This window comes from Hylobates moloch, unplaced genomic scaffold (genome assembly GCF_009828535.3).
Source record: "Hylobates moloch isolate HMO894 unplaced genomic scaffold, HMol_V3 SCAFFOLD_20, whole genome shotgun sequence".
NCBI lineage: Eukaryota > Metazoa > Chordata > Mammalia > Primates > Hylobatidae > Hylobates > Hylobates moloch.
Window position 1 is genome coordinate 15,582,748 of NW_026652295.1, and position 16,885 is coordinate 15,599,632.

The window sequence follows — 16,885 nt, forward strand, 5'->3', positions numbered from 1 at the left end:
ACTGGCCCGGGTGCTAAGTCCCTCATTGGGCCGGCCGGGCGCTCTGAGTGCGGGGCCCGCTAAGCCCACACCCACCCGGAACTCGCGCTGGCCCGCAAGCACGGCGCGCAGCCCCGGTTCCCGCCCGCGCCTCTCCCTCCACACCTCCCGGCAAGCTGAGGGAGCCGGCTCCGGCCTCGGCCAGCCCAGGAAGGGGTCCTGCAGTGCAGCAGCGGGCTGAAGGGCTCCTCAAGTGCCGCCAAAGTGGGAGCCCAGGTAGAGGAGGCGCCGATAGCGAGTGACGGCTGCCAGTACCACAGCTGCCAGAACGCTGTCACCTCTCACTTCTAGCGTGGTTAAGGGGGGTAACAACAGCAAAACAATGCATAGCATATTCATATCCAGCAGACAAAAGAGGTCCTTACTTGGGGAAGGAGGTTGAGCACAGCAACAAAACAATAGTAAAACAGTATTACAGGAAAACTACTAGTCCTAAGATTTCTAACTACATTTACTTGCTTGATGAGTCCTCAAGCTTCAGCCCTGCATAGACTTCAGCTTGTGGTGTGTGACTAGAGCAAGGCTGCTTGTTTCCTGAAGCTTCGGCCGTGCATAGACTGGTCAGCCTCCGGAGTGACCAGAGCAGGGCTGTCGTCCTCCGCAGCAACTCAATCTTGTCGCAGGATCAGCCAGGTCAAATGGTCTGGGTTCTGCTGACTGGTTTACTTGTACCTGAGCTGCCAGTTTCAGCCAACTATGGTGGATCCAAGGCATAACACCTACAACTTTTAACAGTGGGAGTGGATAAGATTACCGTATGGAGCCCATCCCACATGGGTCTTAGGGAAGTTGGGTTCTACTTTTTAACTTAAACAACTGAATCTCTAGGTTTAAAGGGGTGTCAGGTTTACAGGCATTTTTTCATGTACCGAATTATGAACACTTTGCATGGGTATTTCTAAAGCCTGCATTTGTTTTCTTAAAGTTAATCCCCTAATTCCTAGAGATCACCTTTGATTTGACCTATGATTTGGGGGTGGCCAACTTGACAAAATCTTATAAGGTAAATACCCAGTTTGTTTGGTGGGGGTGCACCTGACTCAGAGGAGGACCACAGGCAAAACCTGATCCTATCTCAGATGACTTTCCTGGCAATATTTCTTCAGTAGCCGCTTGAGTGTCCAGTTCATGCGTTCCACTTTTCCTGAACTTTGCGGCCGAAGGCTTGTGTGTAGCTTCCATTTTATTTTTAACAGTTTTGTTAAATCTTGCACTATTTCAGCTACAAATGCCGACCCATTGTCTGACTTTAAAGTTAGAGGCAGTCCAAACCTGAGGGTAGTGTCTCTTAACAGTACTTTAGTCACTTCTCGTGCTTTTTCTGTCCTGGTCGGGGAGGCCTCAGTCCATCCTGAAAAAGGTGCAAATAAACACTAGCATATAACAATAGCCTCTGGCATGAGGCATTTAGGTAAAGTTTATAAGCAAGTCTCACAAGGAATGAAGGCATGGTTCCTTCTCCTGTTCAGTTTCCCAGAGGAGGAATTCTTTTTCTCCCCACCTTTGTAACTTTATATAGTGGCGTAGCCATCAGTGAGAAATTTGGAATCCAGATATGGCAGACTTCTAATGTGACCATGGGCTCCTGGAGACCTAATGAAAAGGAGCCCGGTCTGTCCTAGTCCTCACATCCTTCAGCTCCTGCCAGCCCGATCAGATGAGCATCTGGTTTTTCTAAGGTGCGTCAGCCCTTGGCCGATAACTTCTTTATTACCACAGCTTTTACCACTCTCTTTATTACCTTCTGGACATTTATCCTTCCAGGGTCCTTTCTTTTTGCGTCTCGCACATTGATCTCTTTCTAGCCTTGTCGGGCTCTCAAATCCCTGCCTAACTTGACCCCTTCCATGTCCACGTCCGTGTCCACGTCCTCTCACACTGCTAATCTCTTTTTCTATAAAGACTGCTGCCAACAGATCGGCATTTTTCTTAAGTCTTCGCTCTGCTTTCTTTTTCCTTCCTGAGTTCTGCTCCTACGGCCGGCAGGGCCAGGCACTCGGGCTCTGCCCCCACACACGCACTGCCATCGGTCTTTTCTGTTTCTTTCCAATTTTCCTTTTTACTTTCTTCTTTCCTTTTTCACACTTACTCTTACTTTCTCCCTTCCTTCTCCTTTGCTCTTCTCCTGGTGCCGGTGCCGGTCCCTGCCTCCCTCTTTTTCCAGATAGAGCCGGGCTGGGGAAAGGGACTTAACCCTTAGCGTGCCTAGCTGCCTGGTGCTGTGCTTGTTGCTTTTGCTCTTTCCCATTTGTTCCCTGGTCACGGTTAACATACACCTTGGTGGCCACTTTTATAAGCCTGGTGGCATTTATGCCTGCAGCTTCCGCTTGATGTCACCCTGGGCTTGCCCTACAAATGCTGTGTTTACCATGCGCTGATTTTCAGCAGCCTCAGGGTCACATGGGGTGTAAAACCAGGATGCTTCACAAAGTCTCTGATAAAAGTGACTTAGGCTCTTGTCAGCTCCCTGAAGCACTTCTGAAATCTTCCTTATATTAATTGCTTTATTTTTATTAGCTCTTCTCCCCTGCAAAAGCGACCTTTCGGTACCTCTGCAAACACTGAAGCTGAGTTGCATCCTCCGGGTCCCAGTTGGGGTCTTGGTCTGGGAACCGACCCTGAGCATATGCCTGTGTCTTCTGGTGCCTGGGCTTCTAGCCAGCGGAGAGCTGCCTGTGTTACTCTCCTGCACTCCTCAGTGTTAAATAATGTGAGGAGGAGCTGCCTGCAGTCTGGCCAGGTTGGATTGTGTGTCAGAAAGATGGATTGCATCAGATCTATAAGAGCTTGGGGCTTCTCCATGTAGGAGGGAGTATGGTGTTTCCAGTTTAAAAGATCAGTGGTTGAAAAGGCTGGTAGACAAAAGTCCGTCGGCCCCCTGGACCTGGCCTTGGTCATCATAAGAAATGGGTTCTCGCGTCTCCCTAGGAGGCATTTGCATAGCTCAAGCATGGCCAGATCTGAGATGGCCTGCTTGACTATCTTGACTTCCTTCCCTGACCTCTCGAGGCTCCGATTCTCCCCTTTGGGGTGAAACTTGGGGCGTGCTAGCTCCTGAATCTGGTTCCTGGAGGGCTGTTAGCCTCAGTAAAGGGGGGTAGGCTGGGACATATGGAGGAAGAATCTCTGTTCCCTCTGGCGGCTCCTGCAAAACTGGCTTCTCTTGCTTTCTCTGGGACTTCCCTTTAACTCTGTGTCTGCCAGCGAAGCTGCTAAATAGGGCTGGATCCAGGCCGGTCTTGTCTGTGCTATATTTAACCATGAATCAATTTAAGGAAATTTGTCTGGGTACCCTGGCTGTCCTCCAACCCCGTCACCACCTTAAATGCATGGACAATTATTCCTGTCTATAGTTCTTTGGGTCAGCCATCCCACACTAAAAGGCCATTTTAATTCACACAGAGTTCCCAACCTTTAGGGGGTTAGCTTAACTCCATAATCCCTTGCAAAACCTTTCTTAAAGTTTTGTAACATGCACTCCAATGGAGTAAGTTTTGATGACTTTCCTCCCATTCCTCCGTTTACAGTACAGCACAATCACTCTCGCATACTCACTCTTCCTCTCGTTTCGGCCGACTATACTGTCTCCTATTATGGGAGTTTTCAGATGCTGCTTGGCTTTGGAGAGTTCTTTATTTCTGCTACAACTCTGAGCTGTAGGGCAGCTCCTATTAGCCATATGCAGATCGCCACTAGTCTTAGTTGACCCTACACTTTCTCAGAGCATATAGTCCATGCTAAGAGATCTGTGACTCCCAACTTTGTGGCTGATGAGTCTAATTAGGCTCCTCCATTCACACATTTTCACACACTTTCCCACTCCCATTTCTCGTGTTCATAACTGGGATGGTGCGCCACTCTTGCCCCCTCTAGTTTCCCATTTGGGATGGTGAGCCACTCTCGCCACCTCCAGTTTCCTAGTTGGGGTGGGAAGCCACTCTCACCACCTCCAGTTTTCTAGCCGACTTAGCGAGCCACTCCCGTGTCCTGTGTCAGCTGGCGTGTGAGTTTCATCCAAATTGATGAGCCACTCCAGGTGCCCCCAGCCCCTCTGAGTCGGACTATTCAGCCCACCCCGGGGGGTGATCAGGCTCCCCTTCCATCCCATTGGGACGGGTCCTGCCTTGGGCCCTAAAACCTTCCTGCAGTTTCTGAAGCACGCTATTTCTGAAATCATCCTGTGGCCCTTCTTTAGGTTTCGTTGTGCTGCTGGGTAGGGGCACTGGGTCACGGGAGAGCTAATCATCCCTCTGGGCTGAAGTTCTCCCGGTGGCGCCTGAGGTCACAGGTTTTCCGAGGCCCAGGGCTCCAACCCCTAGAGGCAAAGGAGACAGTAAGCCTGCCATCTCCCGTCCCTTCGTGGTCGCCAAAAATGTTGCAGGAAACTGAGGACCGGAGAGACTGATATGGAAAACAGGAGGATTGCTTATTTTAGGTACGCACTGGCTCAGCTTTTTGGATATAAGTCCACTGAGCCAGTGCGTACCTAAAATAAACAATCCTCCAGTTCTCCATATCAGTCTCTCCGGTCCTCAGTTTCCCACAACACTGTCTCAAACAAAAACAAGGCCAGGCACAGTGGCACTTGCCTATAATCACAGCACTTTGGGAGGCCAAGGTGGGTGGATCACCTGAGATCTAGAGTTCAAGACCAGTCTGGTCAACGTGGTGAAACCCTGTCTCTACTAAAAATACAAAAATTAGCCGGGCGTGGTGGTGCACGCCTGTAGTTCCAGCTACTCGGGAGGCTGAGGCGAAGAATCGCTTGAACCCAGGAGGCAGAGGTTGCAGTGAGCCTAGATCACGCCACTGCACTCCAGCCTGGGTGACAGAGCAAGACTCTGTCTCAAAACAAAACAAAACAAAAAAAAAGAAAACAAACAAACAAAAAAAGTGTTCTTCACAGGAGGGATTATGAGAAAATCAAGAAAAAGCTTTCTTTCTTTTTTTTTTTTTTTTTTTTTAAGGCTGGTCAAGTGAAGGAGCGGTACTGGAGAAGGAACAAAGAAATCTGTAACTGGCTGTGATAAATTAGTTGTAAACACTACTGCAAGAAAAAGCCATGTCACATTCTTCTGTCAGTTAAAACTCAATGTCTGGGCTGGAAACACAATTGAATTAAGAAGTGGAGGCTCCATCTCAGTGAAAAATGTGGAAAACAGCATTTTTAATAAACTACCCAACACCAGATTAACTGGATTAAGGGAAGACTCTACAGGAATTTTAATGTGGGGATTATTTTCTTCCCTTCTGCCTTATTTCTGACACAGAAGATTTTAATTAAAAGAAAGGAGATCACCGGGATGGTAATGAGATGATTATGCCAGACTAATTTTGACTCATCGTAATAACAACAACCTTAATAATAATACCATCACAGGTTTTAATCTCTAACGTTATTTTAAAAATAGAATCATATCCTAAAGGCAAACTCCCTCATTTTGGTGTTAGATTTAGTAGTCTAAATTCCATTATGATGATACTGACTTCTCTATTTCAGTAAGTTAAACAAACATATACACAGACACATACACATTTTCCTGCCCCAAGAGAAGCAAATTGAATTTATATCTACTTTCTCTGCAGAAATTGAGCTGGAAAAGCAAGGCATTATTCTCAGTGTGTATTGTCCATCAGGGATGGCAAATTTAAACAACTGTTTATGTGCCAGGAGGGTCGAGTCAGGTTTATGCATTAGAGATCACCCACCCACCCCATCTAAAGAGACAACATTAATTCACTGTAGCAGATGGCAGACCTCTGACGGGATGAACACCCGGCTAGGCCTCCCAGTTTTTAAAAGTAAGCTGGCTGGCCAGGTGCGGAGGCTCACACCTGTAATCCCAGCACTTTGGGAGGCCGAGGCAGGCGGATCACGAGGTCAAGAGATCAAGACCATCCTGGCCAACATGGTGAAACCCCGTCTCTACTAAAAATACAAAAATTAGCCGGGCATGGTGGAGCGTACCTGTAGTCCCAGCTACTCTAGAGACTGAGGCAGGAAAATCGTTTGAGCCCGAGAGGTGGAGGTTGTAGTGTAGGTTGTCTATTCATGCCCTTAGCCCACTTTTTGCAATTGTGAATTGTGCTGCTATAAACATGTGTGTGCAAATATCTTTTTTGAATAATGACTTATTTTCTTCTGGGTAGATATCCAGTAGTGGGATTCCTGGATCAAATAGTAGTTCTGCTTTTAATTATTTAAGGAATCGCCACACTGTTTTCCATAGTGGTTGTACTAGTTTATATTCCCACCAGCAGTGTAGAAGTGTTTCATGTTCACCGCATCCACACCAACATCTTGTTTTTTTTTTTAAGATGGAGTCTGACTCTGTCACCCAGGCTGGAGTGCAGTGACGCGATCTCTGCTCACTGTAACCTCTGCCTTCCGGGTTCAAGCAATTCTCCTGCCTCAGCTTCCGGAGTAGCTGAGACTACAGGCACGTGCCACCACGCCCGGCTAATTTTTCTATTTTTAGTAGAGATGGGGTTTCAACGTGTTAGCCAGGATGGTCTGGATCTCCTGACTTCATGATCCACCCGCCTTGGCCTTCCACAGTGCTGGGATTACAGGTGTGAGCCACTGTGCCCGGCCACCAACACCTAATGTTTTTTGATTTTTTGATTATGGCCATTCTTGCAGGAATAAGGTGGTATCGCATTGTGGTTTTGATTTGCATTTCCCCCATCATTAGTGATGTGAAGCATTTTTTCGTGTGTTCGTTGTCCATTTGTATATCTTCTTTTGAGAATTGTCTATTCATGCCCTTAGCCCACTTTTTGATGTGATTGTCTTTTGCTTACTGATTTGTTTGAGTTTGTTGTAGATTCTGGATATTGGTCCATTGTCAGATGTATAGATTGTGAATTTTCTCCCACTCTGTGGCTTGTTGGTTTACTCTGCTGACTGTTCCCTTTGCCATGCTCTTTAGTTTAATTAGGTCCCAGCTATTTATCTTTGTTTTTTATTGCATTTGCTTTGGGCTCTTGGTCACGAAATCCTTGCCAATGTCTAGAAGGGTTTTTCCAATGTTATCTTCTATAATTTTTATACTTTCAGGTCTTAGGTTTAAGTTCTTAATCCACCTTCTTCTTCTTTTTCTGAGATGGAGTCTCACGCTGTCGCCGAGGCTGGAGTGTAGTGGCCTAATCTCGGCTCACTGCAAACTCCATCTCCCGGATTCAAGCAATTCTCCCACCTCAGCTTCCCGAGTACCTGGGACTACAGACTGGTGTCACCATGCCCAGCTAATTTTTGTATTTTTAGTGGAGACAGGGTTTCACCATGTTGGCCAGGCTAGTCTCAAACTCCTGACCTCAGGTGATCTGCCCGCCTCAGCCTCCCTAAGTGTTGGGATTACAGGTATGAGCCACCTCACCTGGCCCCTTGATCCATGTTGAGTTGATTTTTGTATAAGGTGAGAGATGAGGATCCAGTTTCATTCTCCTACACGTGACTGGCCAATTATTCCAGCACCATTTGTTGAAAAGGGTGTCTTTTTCTACTTCATGTTTTAGTTTGCTTTGTTGAAGATCAACTGGCTGTAGGTATGTAGGTTTATTTATGGATTATTTATTGTTTTCCGCTGGTCTATGTGCCCATTTTTATACCAGTACCAGCATCATGCTGTTTTGGTGACTATGGCCTTATAGTATAGTTTGAAATCAGGTAGTGTGATGCCTCGAGATTTGCTCTTATCCCTTAATATTAAATACTATAATTCTGAATTATCAAAAAGCCTTTAATACTTAACTTTATTTCTGGGTTTTGAGAGATACTTATTTACTAAAAATAAACCATTTTATCACTTCACATAATTTTAGTTCACTGGTTAATTCTATTAAATATTTAAAGAACTAATCCCAAGCCTACACAAGCTCTTTCAGAAAACAGAACATGGAACATTTCCCAACTAATTCTATGAGGCCACTATTACCCTGATAAAGGCATCAAAAGAAAACTACAGACTGATGTCCCTTATGAGCTCAGATACACGAATCCTTAACAAAATGTTAGCAAATAGGATCCATCGATACAAAAAAGGATTATGCATGTGACCAAGTGGAATTTATCCCACATAATTTTGGAGGTTATCTTCCCATGTAATTTTGGGGATAACCTTCCCCTCCCATAATATAATGTTAACAAATTGAACTCTGGATATCACTCATGGCTTTGTCTAGACAGTGAAAACTTTAACATAAAGTCATTGTACTGATGGGAAACTATTATTGTTAGAGTAATGAGAAGCAGAGGATGTTGAGAGGAGTCTCAGTTGGTGTGGGAGTGGAACTGCCCTATGCCTTCTTCTTGCCTGCTGCATAGATAGAGCCAATTTACTGAGACAGCATTACTGCAATACAGAGTTTAATAAATGCAGAGCCAGCTAACAGGAGACTGGAGTTTTATTACTCAAATCAGTCTCCCCGAAAATTCAGAGACCAGGCTCTTTTAAGGATAATTTGGTGGGCAGGAACTAGGGAGCGGGGAATGCTGATTGGTCAGGTGAGGGATGAAATAATAGGCTGTTGAAGTGGGTTTTTCTTGCTGTCTTCCGTTTCTGAGTGGGATCACAGAACTAGCTGAGCCAGTTTACTGGTCAGGGTGGTGCCAGCTGGTCCATCAGAATGGGGGGACTGACTGAAACATATCTCTAACACCATTCTTAGGTTTTCAATAGTGATGTTATTCATAGGAGCAACTGGGGAGGTTAAGAATCTTATGGCCTCTGGCTACATGATGCCTGAGCCATGATTTGTAATCTTGTAGCTACTTTGTTAGTTTTACAAAGGTGCGCTGGTCCCCAAGCCAGGAGGGGGTTTGTTTTGGGAACGTGCTGTTCTCATCTTTGTTTCAAAGTTAAACCATAAACTCAATTCCTCCCATAGTTAGCTCAGCCTACACCCAGGAATGAACAAGGACACCTTGGAGGTTAAAAGCAAGATGGAGTCGGTTAGGTCAGATTTCTTTCACTGTTGTCATTTTCCTATGTCAGATTTTTCTCACTGTCATAATTTTTGCAAAGCCGGTTTTAGAAGAATCAGGGACTCAGGCTGACTCTAACAGGAGTATGATTTTGTGTCAGAGAAGAGGGTAGTTATAGAGGAATGTTCCAGAGGGAGAGGGAATGGAATGTGTAAAATGAACTTCTCTGTCTGTTCTAATAGAAGGAGGGCTGGCCAGAAAGAAGGAGGACCAGAGGGAATGAGCAAGGACAATCTACAGAAGCTTCTCCTTTAAGACCGTGTATGAAACAATGAAGCCCTCACCCACGCTGGCAGATGATTAACAAGGTCAGTTTCTCTTCCCTTTAAGGATAATAATTTAAAAATAATCATATCATCTAGTAATTATATTTTACCTCTATTTTATCTTTAAAAGATCAGAATTAGGTTTCCTTTCTGTACTTCGCAAATAAGCAGCACATCTGGCCAGCTCCCAAGAATTTGTCAAGGGTGTCATAAACATTGCATGGGCTGGACTAATTGTGGCTACTTTCATTCTCTCTCTGATAAGTTTCATTTCCTTCCCTGAAACTTCATGAACTTCCTTTGGGGTATAGCTAATGAGAGCATGTGGGATGGGCTGAGACCTTTATCATCTTCAGACATTTGTGTTAAATTGAATATTGTGATGTATCTTTTATGGTCAGCCTTATCATATGCTAGCTCAAGGAGGACAGTTGCTAGCTCATTTCGAGGCTGCAGAAAAATGGAAGAGAATGAAAGATGATTCTTGCCTTTGTGCAGTTAGCATTCTAGTTTGAAAATACAAACATAATGCACATAATGTAACATGTGACTGCAAATCTGTAACTACCATGCATTGAGCAACTACTATGGGACACACATTGTGCTTACATAAACACACACACTTTAATTCTCACAAAAACCAGGGAGGAGATACGGTTAACCCCCACTCCTGCCTCCACCCCTTTTGTGAGAAAACTGAGACTTAGAGAAATTGATTCACCTAGCTAGACAGTGATGGAACCAGGTTTTGAACTCAGGCAGAGATGTTCCAGGACAAAAGCAGCTTCAGTGAATAGTTGTAGCAAGTTTTAAGGACTGAGAAATTTATATTGAATTTTTCTGCGGCCTTGAGCAATTTATTTCATTTATAGGAGACTCGTTTTTCCTTATCTGTGAAATGGCTCTTTCTTCATTGGGTTGTTCTGAGAGTGAATGAGATGATGCGTGAAGCCGGGCAGCACATTGCAAGTGCATAATAAAAGCTCGGTAAGGTCAGTAAGTGAATCAATGAACTCACATCACTGGTAACCCCTTGAACTCACATCACTGGCAACCCTCAGACGGGACTCAGTCTCCTCAAATCTCAGAATCTGCGTTGACTGCAGACCTCACTGTTTTTCTTAAACAAAAATCCTGAAATCCAGGCTTGGCGCAGTGGCTCACGCCAGTAGTCCCAACACTGGGAAACTGAGGCGGAAGGATTGCTTGAACCCAGTAGTTCAAAACCAGCCTGGACAACACAGTGAGACCTTGTCTCTTAACAACAAGTCCAAAGGGAATCATGGCCTCCACAATCCCAGTACAGCTAAATAGTTAACTGCCCACGCTCTTTTCCTTAATTCTGTACAACCTCCCTGGGGTTTCTGGTTCTTTGGCAAGTGAGAGCCGTGCCCCACAGCACTGGGTGAGCACACTGGGCTTGAATTTTAAAAAAGGAGAATCCGCCGGGCACGGTGGCTCACGCCTGTAATCCCAGCACTTTGGGAGGCCGAGGCAGGCGGATCACTTGAGGTCAGGAGCTCGACACCAGCTTGGGCAATATGGTGAAACCCCGTCTCTAGGAAATAATTTTTAAAATAAGCCGGGTGTGGAGGCGTGCGCCTGTACTCGAGGAGGCTGAGGCATGAGAATCGTTTGAGCCCAGGAAGTCGAGGCTGCGATGAGGGGCGATAGCGCCACTGCACTCCAGCCTGAGCGACAGTGAGACTGTCTCAAAAAAAAAAAAAAAAAGTGAAAGCTCTCAGGGAGCGACTTTTCCCTTGGATAAGGCAGGCACACGCTAAGTCCCCTCTCCATCGGGGACCTTGGGGACAAACAGAATGGTGCGCATTTCCCTCCCCCGTCCCCATTCGGTCACTGCCACGGGCTGTACACCGGCGGGAGAAGGACGAGGGCGGGGGCGCGAGGAGGAAGGGCTTCGCCGCCAGTCTGTCCCTAACCAGTCTGCCTTTCAGCCCCTGCCCGAGACGAGGCGGTGCCCCGGGCGGGCCAAGCGTGACCGCGGGTCGGCTGGGCGTGTTTAAGAGCGCGGCGTGCGCGCCCAGCCCGCGCCAGCTCCCGGCCGCGGCACAGCAGCCCCGGCGCCCCCTGCCCCGCCCCGCGCAGGCGCCCCCGCCCCGCCGTCGCCGCCGCAGCCAGGAGCCGCCGCACCATGCCCCGCATAGATGCGGACCTCAAGCTCGACTTCAAGGATGTCCTGCTCCGACCTAAGCGGAGCAGCCTCAAGAGCCGAGCCGAGGTGGGGGCCGTTCGGAAGTCGCAGTGGGGTGGGATTTTTTTTTCCGGGTGGCGCGGGGCAAGTGGATGGAAGGGGGTGGCACCGGGTTACCCTGCCTGCTTCGGTGTTTGAGATTGGGGCGCTGCGCCCCCGTTCCCCCGCCCCAGCACCTGCCAGGACGTGAGGTGTCTTTAAGGGCGATGATACGGGGGCCCATTGAAATTGTCTACACGTCGGTCCCGTTGGGTGGCCTAGGGGAAGTTCACAGTGAAACTCGACCACAGATGAGCAGAGATCCAGTGGCCAGTTGGTTTAGAAGGAATGGGGGTACGAGGGCGCTTATAGCAAGAAAAGGAAACTGGAGCTAGGGGAGAGAGGACGAGAAAAACAACTGCAGATCCCGGTGATTTTTGGCAGCGTCTCCTAGTGCTGAGAATTGCTGCTGCTTTCGCTTCGGGTCCAGCGGTGGAACTTCGTGAACGCGTCTGAAAATCCAGGAGAACCCAGGGCACAAGTTCAGGGTTTCCTTTCTGAGTTTGGCGGCCTTGCTGGCAGTGGAGCTTGGGGACTCTGCGGTACTGGACAGCCCGCGGTCCCAGCCTAGCCCTGGAGAAGCGTTTCGAAAGCTTTGGGGTGGGAGAGGTGGGGGCGAATTGGAAGCCTTGGGCATTTCCCTGGTTCTGCCTGGTTGTACTCAAATCCTGAGGAACGGGTGTAGACCGGACTGGAAATAGCCAGAGGCTGGGGGAAGGGAGGCCAGCCCCTGAAGGATAAACTAGTTGCCCTGAAAGGCAGAGTGCCCCGGGGTAGTGTGCGCTAGTGACTTTGGCTTTGCTGAGAGCTGGAGAGGAAGGTGAGGAAACTGGACACGGCTGAAGGCTGGGGCTGAAGGAGTAAACACGAGGAGGCTGGGCCAACCTGCACAGCTCCGTCGACCCAGCTCCACAAACAAGACCATAAATAAATCCCCTCAGCAAAGAAGTCTGCTGCCCACTCCGGTGCCAGGCCTAACTGCAGTGCCTGGGGCTGCCAGCCGAGGGCTTGCTCAGATTGGGGAAGCCTCCGCGTTAGCCAATGACTAAACCAAGTGGCCTTCTGTAAGCAGCAGCATTGGCTGGTTTGGAGCCCGGCAGGACTGGAGGAGGTGGGGGAGGAATGATTAAAGCTTATCGCCCCAGATTGGGTGACCCTGTGCCTGTCCCTCATGACCTTTCAAGTGCTAAAGAGGGGGTCACTCTTGGAACAAAAACAGTTTGGAGGGCAGGCCTGGGCCTCTGGAAGCATGAGCTGTAGCCAATTCCTAAGGCAAGACCGAGATGAAATAGGGGGATTCTGGATATGCTAATAATTTGGTGGCCTCAATATTCTTTAAATATTCAAAATGTATTTAGAAGAGAGAAACTTATTTTTCAGAAAATTGGATGTTCAAAAGAAAGATATACCTATTTTCTGAACCAGAAAACATGTTGAGAAGGTAAAATATTGAACATTAATGTAATAGGGCTAGGCACAGTAGCTCACACCTGTAATCCCAGCACTTTAGGAGGCTGAGGTGGAAGGATTGCTTGAGGTCAGGAGTTCGAGACCAGCCTAGGCAATATAGCAAGACCTCAGCTCTACAAAAATTTAAAAAATCAGCCAGGGCAGTTGTGCACACCTCTAGTCCCAGCTATTTGGAAGGCTGAGGCGGGAGGATGGCTTGAGCCCACGAGTTGGAGATTACAACAAAAATTTAAAAAATTAGGGCAGTGGTGCTCACCTGTAGTCCCAGCTACTTGGAAGGCTGAGGCAGGAGGATGGCTTGAGCCCAGGAGCCGGAGGTTACAGTGAGCTATGATGGTGCCACTGCACTTCAGCCTGGACAACCCTGTCTCTAAAGCTAAAATGAACTTTATGTAATAGAATGAATTACTCCTTCTCAGGGAATACTATCACATCATGCGACAATGTCATGCAACACTTGGCTTCACAATTTGGGCAGATTGTTAACTACTAATGTTCCGGTTTGGGATGGCACCTTTGCAATCCTTATGTACACATTGCAGTGACAACTCAGTGCCCTTGAGAAGTCTCTTTTGTATTTTTATGTTCGTGGGAGTTTGCCAGCCACAGGCCTGGAGACTCAAGGTAACCAGCATTGCCTTTCTAATCGGTTGCCGTGATGGTTTAGCTCCCTGATGCGTGAGGCTGCTGCCTGGCTGGCCACCCCCATGATCTGACTTTACTTGCCTCAGTGGCGTTGAGGGATCTAGTTAGGCCTCCCTAATCCCCTCTCAATGTTTTCTCAGTTTGCTTGTTGATGCCTGAAATTTTTCATAGGCAGATAAAAACTTTAACTTGCACAATCAGAAGCTTAAAATATGTGCATCCTGGCAGAAGTAATATCTGGAGGCAAATTGGAAACTGAACGGTAGATGACCGACATTGAGCCTAACAGCGGATTTGTGTGGAGCCAGGAAAGAGAACGTACACCCTGGGAGTAGAGTCTGGCTGGGGGAGGAGGGTTTTGACAGCTGATGATGGGCTTATCCTCGTGACAGTTTTGCTAAGAGCCAGGCCCAGCAATGGATCATCAGGCTATAAGCAGGAAACGGACAGTAAGAGTGATCTCCCCCTCAGAAGCTTCAGGACTCCTGCAAGGACATTTCCACCAGCCTCCCATAAATGAACATGAATGAGATGAATCTGAGGTCACCTCTGAGAGGCAAAGAATACAGGTAGCAGTGGCCCAGGTGGCCTTTGCCCAGATTCTCCAGGGAGGCGTTCATCTCTCAAATGTCCAGCCCCTGGCATGGAAGAATAAAGCGCCACAGGGTCACGTGGGGACATTTGGATAATCTTTTTCTGAGAAGTGACGAGTTTGTGGATTGAGACAAGACCTTTGCTTTCATCTGATATGCTGGAGAGCCTGCATTCTCCCTGAGTGTTTTCTTCCTTAGAACCCATTTCTGGCTCTAACATTCTACTCTAGTCCTTAAGCTAGTAAGAATGTACTTATTTATTTATTTAGAGACGGAGTCTCACTCTGTCACCCAGGCTGGAGTGCAGTGGCGTGATCTCGGCTCGCTGCAACCTCCGCCTCCTGGGTTCAAGCGATTCTCCTTCCTCAGGCTCCCGAGAAGCTGGGATTACAGGCACCCACCACACTCGGCTAATTTTTGTATTTTTAGTAGAGATGGGGTTTCACCGTATTGGCCAGGCTGGTCTTGAACTCTTGACTTCAGGTGATCCGCCTGCCTCAGACTCCCAAAGTGCTGGGATTACAGGTGTGAGCCACCGCACCCAGCGGATAAGAATTAAAAAAAAAAACAAAAAATAAACCCCCAAAAAACTTACTAATAAAGTGTCAGGCATTGAAGAGAATTGCAGCAAATTACTCATTTTGTTTTAGGACAGAGAAGACACAACAGATGTTCAGTCTGCTTAAAACTTCATAGCAGTTTTTTTCCCAGCAGTCTAGTGAGAAGAGTTCTGGTCTAGCTTTCACCGTCTGCTACTGGTTGGCCTGAGGGGGATGAGAACATGGCACAGTGGCTGGGAGGAATGATATCTGTGTTTTAGTCCAAGTTCTGTCACTAATTACTTTTTTTTTTTTTTTTTTAACCTTTGCCTGTTTGCTGGTTTCCTGGGGCTGCTGTAACTGAGGACCACATACTTGGTGGCTTAAGTAACAAGAATTTGTTATCTTACAGTTCTGGAAGGTAGCAGTCCCAGTCCAAGATGTTGGCAGGGTTGATTCCTTCTGAGGGCTGGGAGGGAGAATCTGTTTCTTGCCCTTCTCCCAGCTTCTGCTGGTTTGCTGACAGTTGTCCGCAATCTCTGCTTTCATCTCCACATGAGGTTCTCCCTATGTGTGCATCTGTGTCCAAATTTCTCCTTTTTATTTTTTATTTTTTTTATTTTTTTCGAGAAGCAGTTTTGCTCTTGTTGCCCAGGCTGGAGTACAATGGCGTCTCGCTGCAACCTCCGCCTCCCAGGTTCAAGCGATTCTCCTGCCTCAGCCTCCCGAGTAGCTGGGATTGTAGGCATGCACCACCACGCCCGACGAATTTTGTATTTTTAGTAGAGACAGGGTTTCTCCATGTTGGTCAGGCTGGTCTCAAACTCTCGACCTCAGGTGATTCGCCCGCCTCGGCCTCCTAAAGTGCTGGCATTACGTGCCCGGAAATTTATCCTTTGTATAAGAACATCAGTCATATTGGACTAGGGCTCACCCTCTTGATCTCACCTTAGCTTGATCATCTGCAATGACCCTATTAACTAGGTAAGGTCACATTTACAGGTAGTGGAGGTTAGGGCTTCAACATTTTTTGGGGGGAGACATAATTCAACCCATAACAGCCTTTGCACATTTTGCTTTGGAAAATTAAAGAGTTTGGCGCTGTTCTGAGTCATGAATGCGTTAGAATCGCCTAGGGAAACACTCCAAAATACACATAATGTGTCCAGCACAAAGGTGGTGATTCATGAAGTTTGAGGCAGCTGGAGCACGAGTATTTTGGAACCACTTCTAAGAGGATTCTGATGTGTACCCGGGTGTGCTGGACCAGCCTCTGAAACCCTTTCAATTTGTGGAACCCTGCGGCTTGCTGGTAGCACTGCAGCTGGGCATGAGCGTCTCACGAGCCTGATAACTGATGGTGAGGCTTTCAGGGCTTGGATCCACATTCGGAGGTCTGGGGTGGGGCCACCAAACACTGCAAAAGGCTGGGGGCCAGAACACAGTATTCTTACTTTTAGCCAGGCATTAGTTTATCCCACGCGTTTTGAGCCACTAGGACTACAAAGTTGGAAGACTGTACTCAGACAGGTGTTACAGATAACGAGCAGTCTATATAATAGATTATGTAATAAACACAATATATAAGAGAATTGCTTTACTGGGTACCATCTGTATATCTAGGAAAAGGAGCCTCTGTCCTGGGTCCCACGTGTGCCCCCCTAATTGCATCCCTCACTAGGCAGGGCCTGTGGGCTATGCTGTTCCTTAGGCCATGCTCCAATTACTCAGGATCCTGCATATCCTTCCCCAAGTGACTTTGAGCTGATTCTAAGGCCTGCATGGACCTCTTGCCCTGGTGTGTTTCCAAGGGCCACCCGTGATGCTGGTGTGCTCACCTCCAACTCAGAGTGGGCAAGTGGCAGTTGTTTATGGAAAAGTATGTGGGTATGCACAGAGCTTCATGTGCATACTGAAGGTGGGGGCTGATCCTCTGTACACACATAAGGATCTGGGTGAGAAGGGAAGGGGGTGGACCGGGGGCCAGGGCCAGCTCCCTGCTACCATGTTCTGGTGCCTTTCTGGTTGTGAATAAAATTTGTTTTTTGGATAGGAGGTTAGAACCTATTTTATGTAGCAGTTTGTTCATTGGACTT

At 47.5% G+C, this 16,885-nt stretch overlaps 1 protein-coding gene across 2 annotated transcripts in view; it reads left to right on the forward strand.

The window, feature by feature from the left end:
* The first annotated feature begins 9,207 nt into the window (after positions 1-9,207).
* Positions 9,208-16,885, forward strand: part of GMPR (guanosine monophosphate reductase) — a 60,377-nt gene continuing 52,699 nt past the window's right edge. Inside the window, exon 1 of one of the 2 annotated variants that reach the window (XM_058432604.1) lies at positions 9,208-9,333. In XM_058432604.1, coding sequence (XP_058288587.1) covers positions 9,322-9,333 — 12 coding nt within the window. In that variant the 5' untranslated portion in view covers positions 9,208-9,321. Of the gene's footprint in view, positions 9,334-11,340; positions 11,531-16,885 lie in introns of those variants that run through there. The other variant, XM_032140464.2, reaches the window with a different exon arrangement.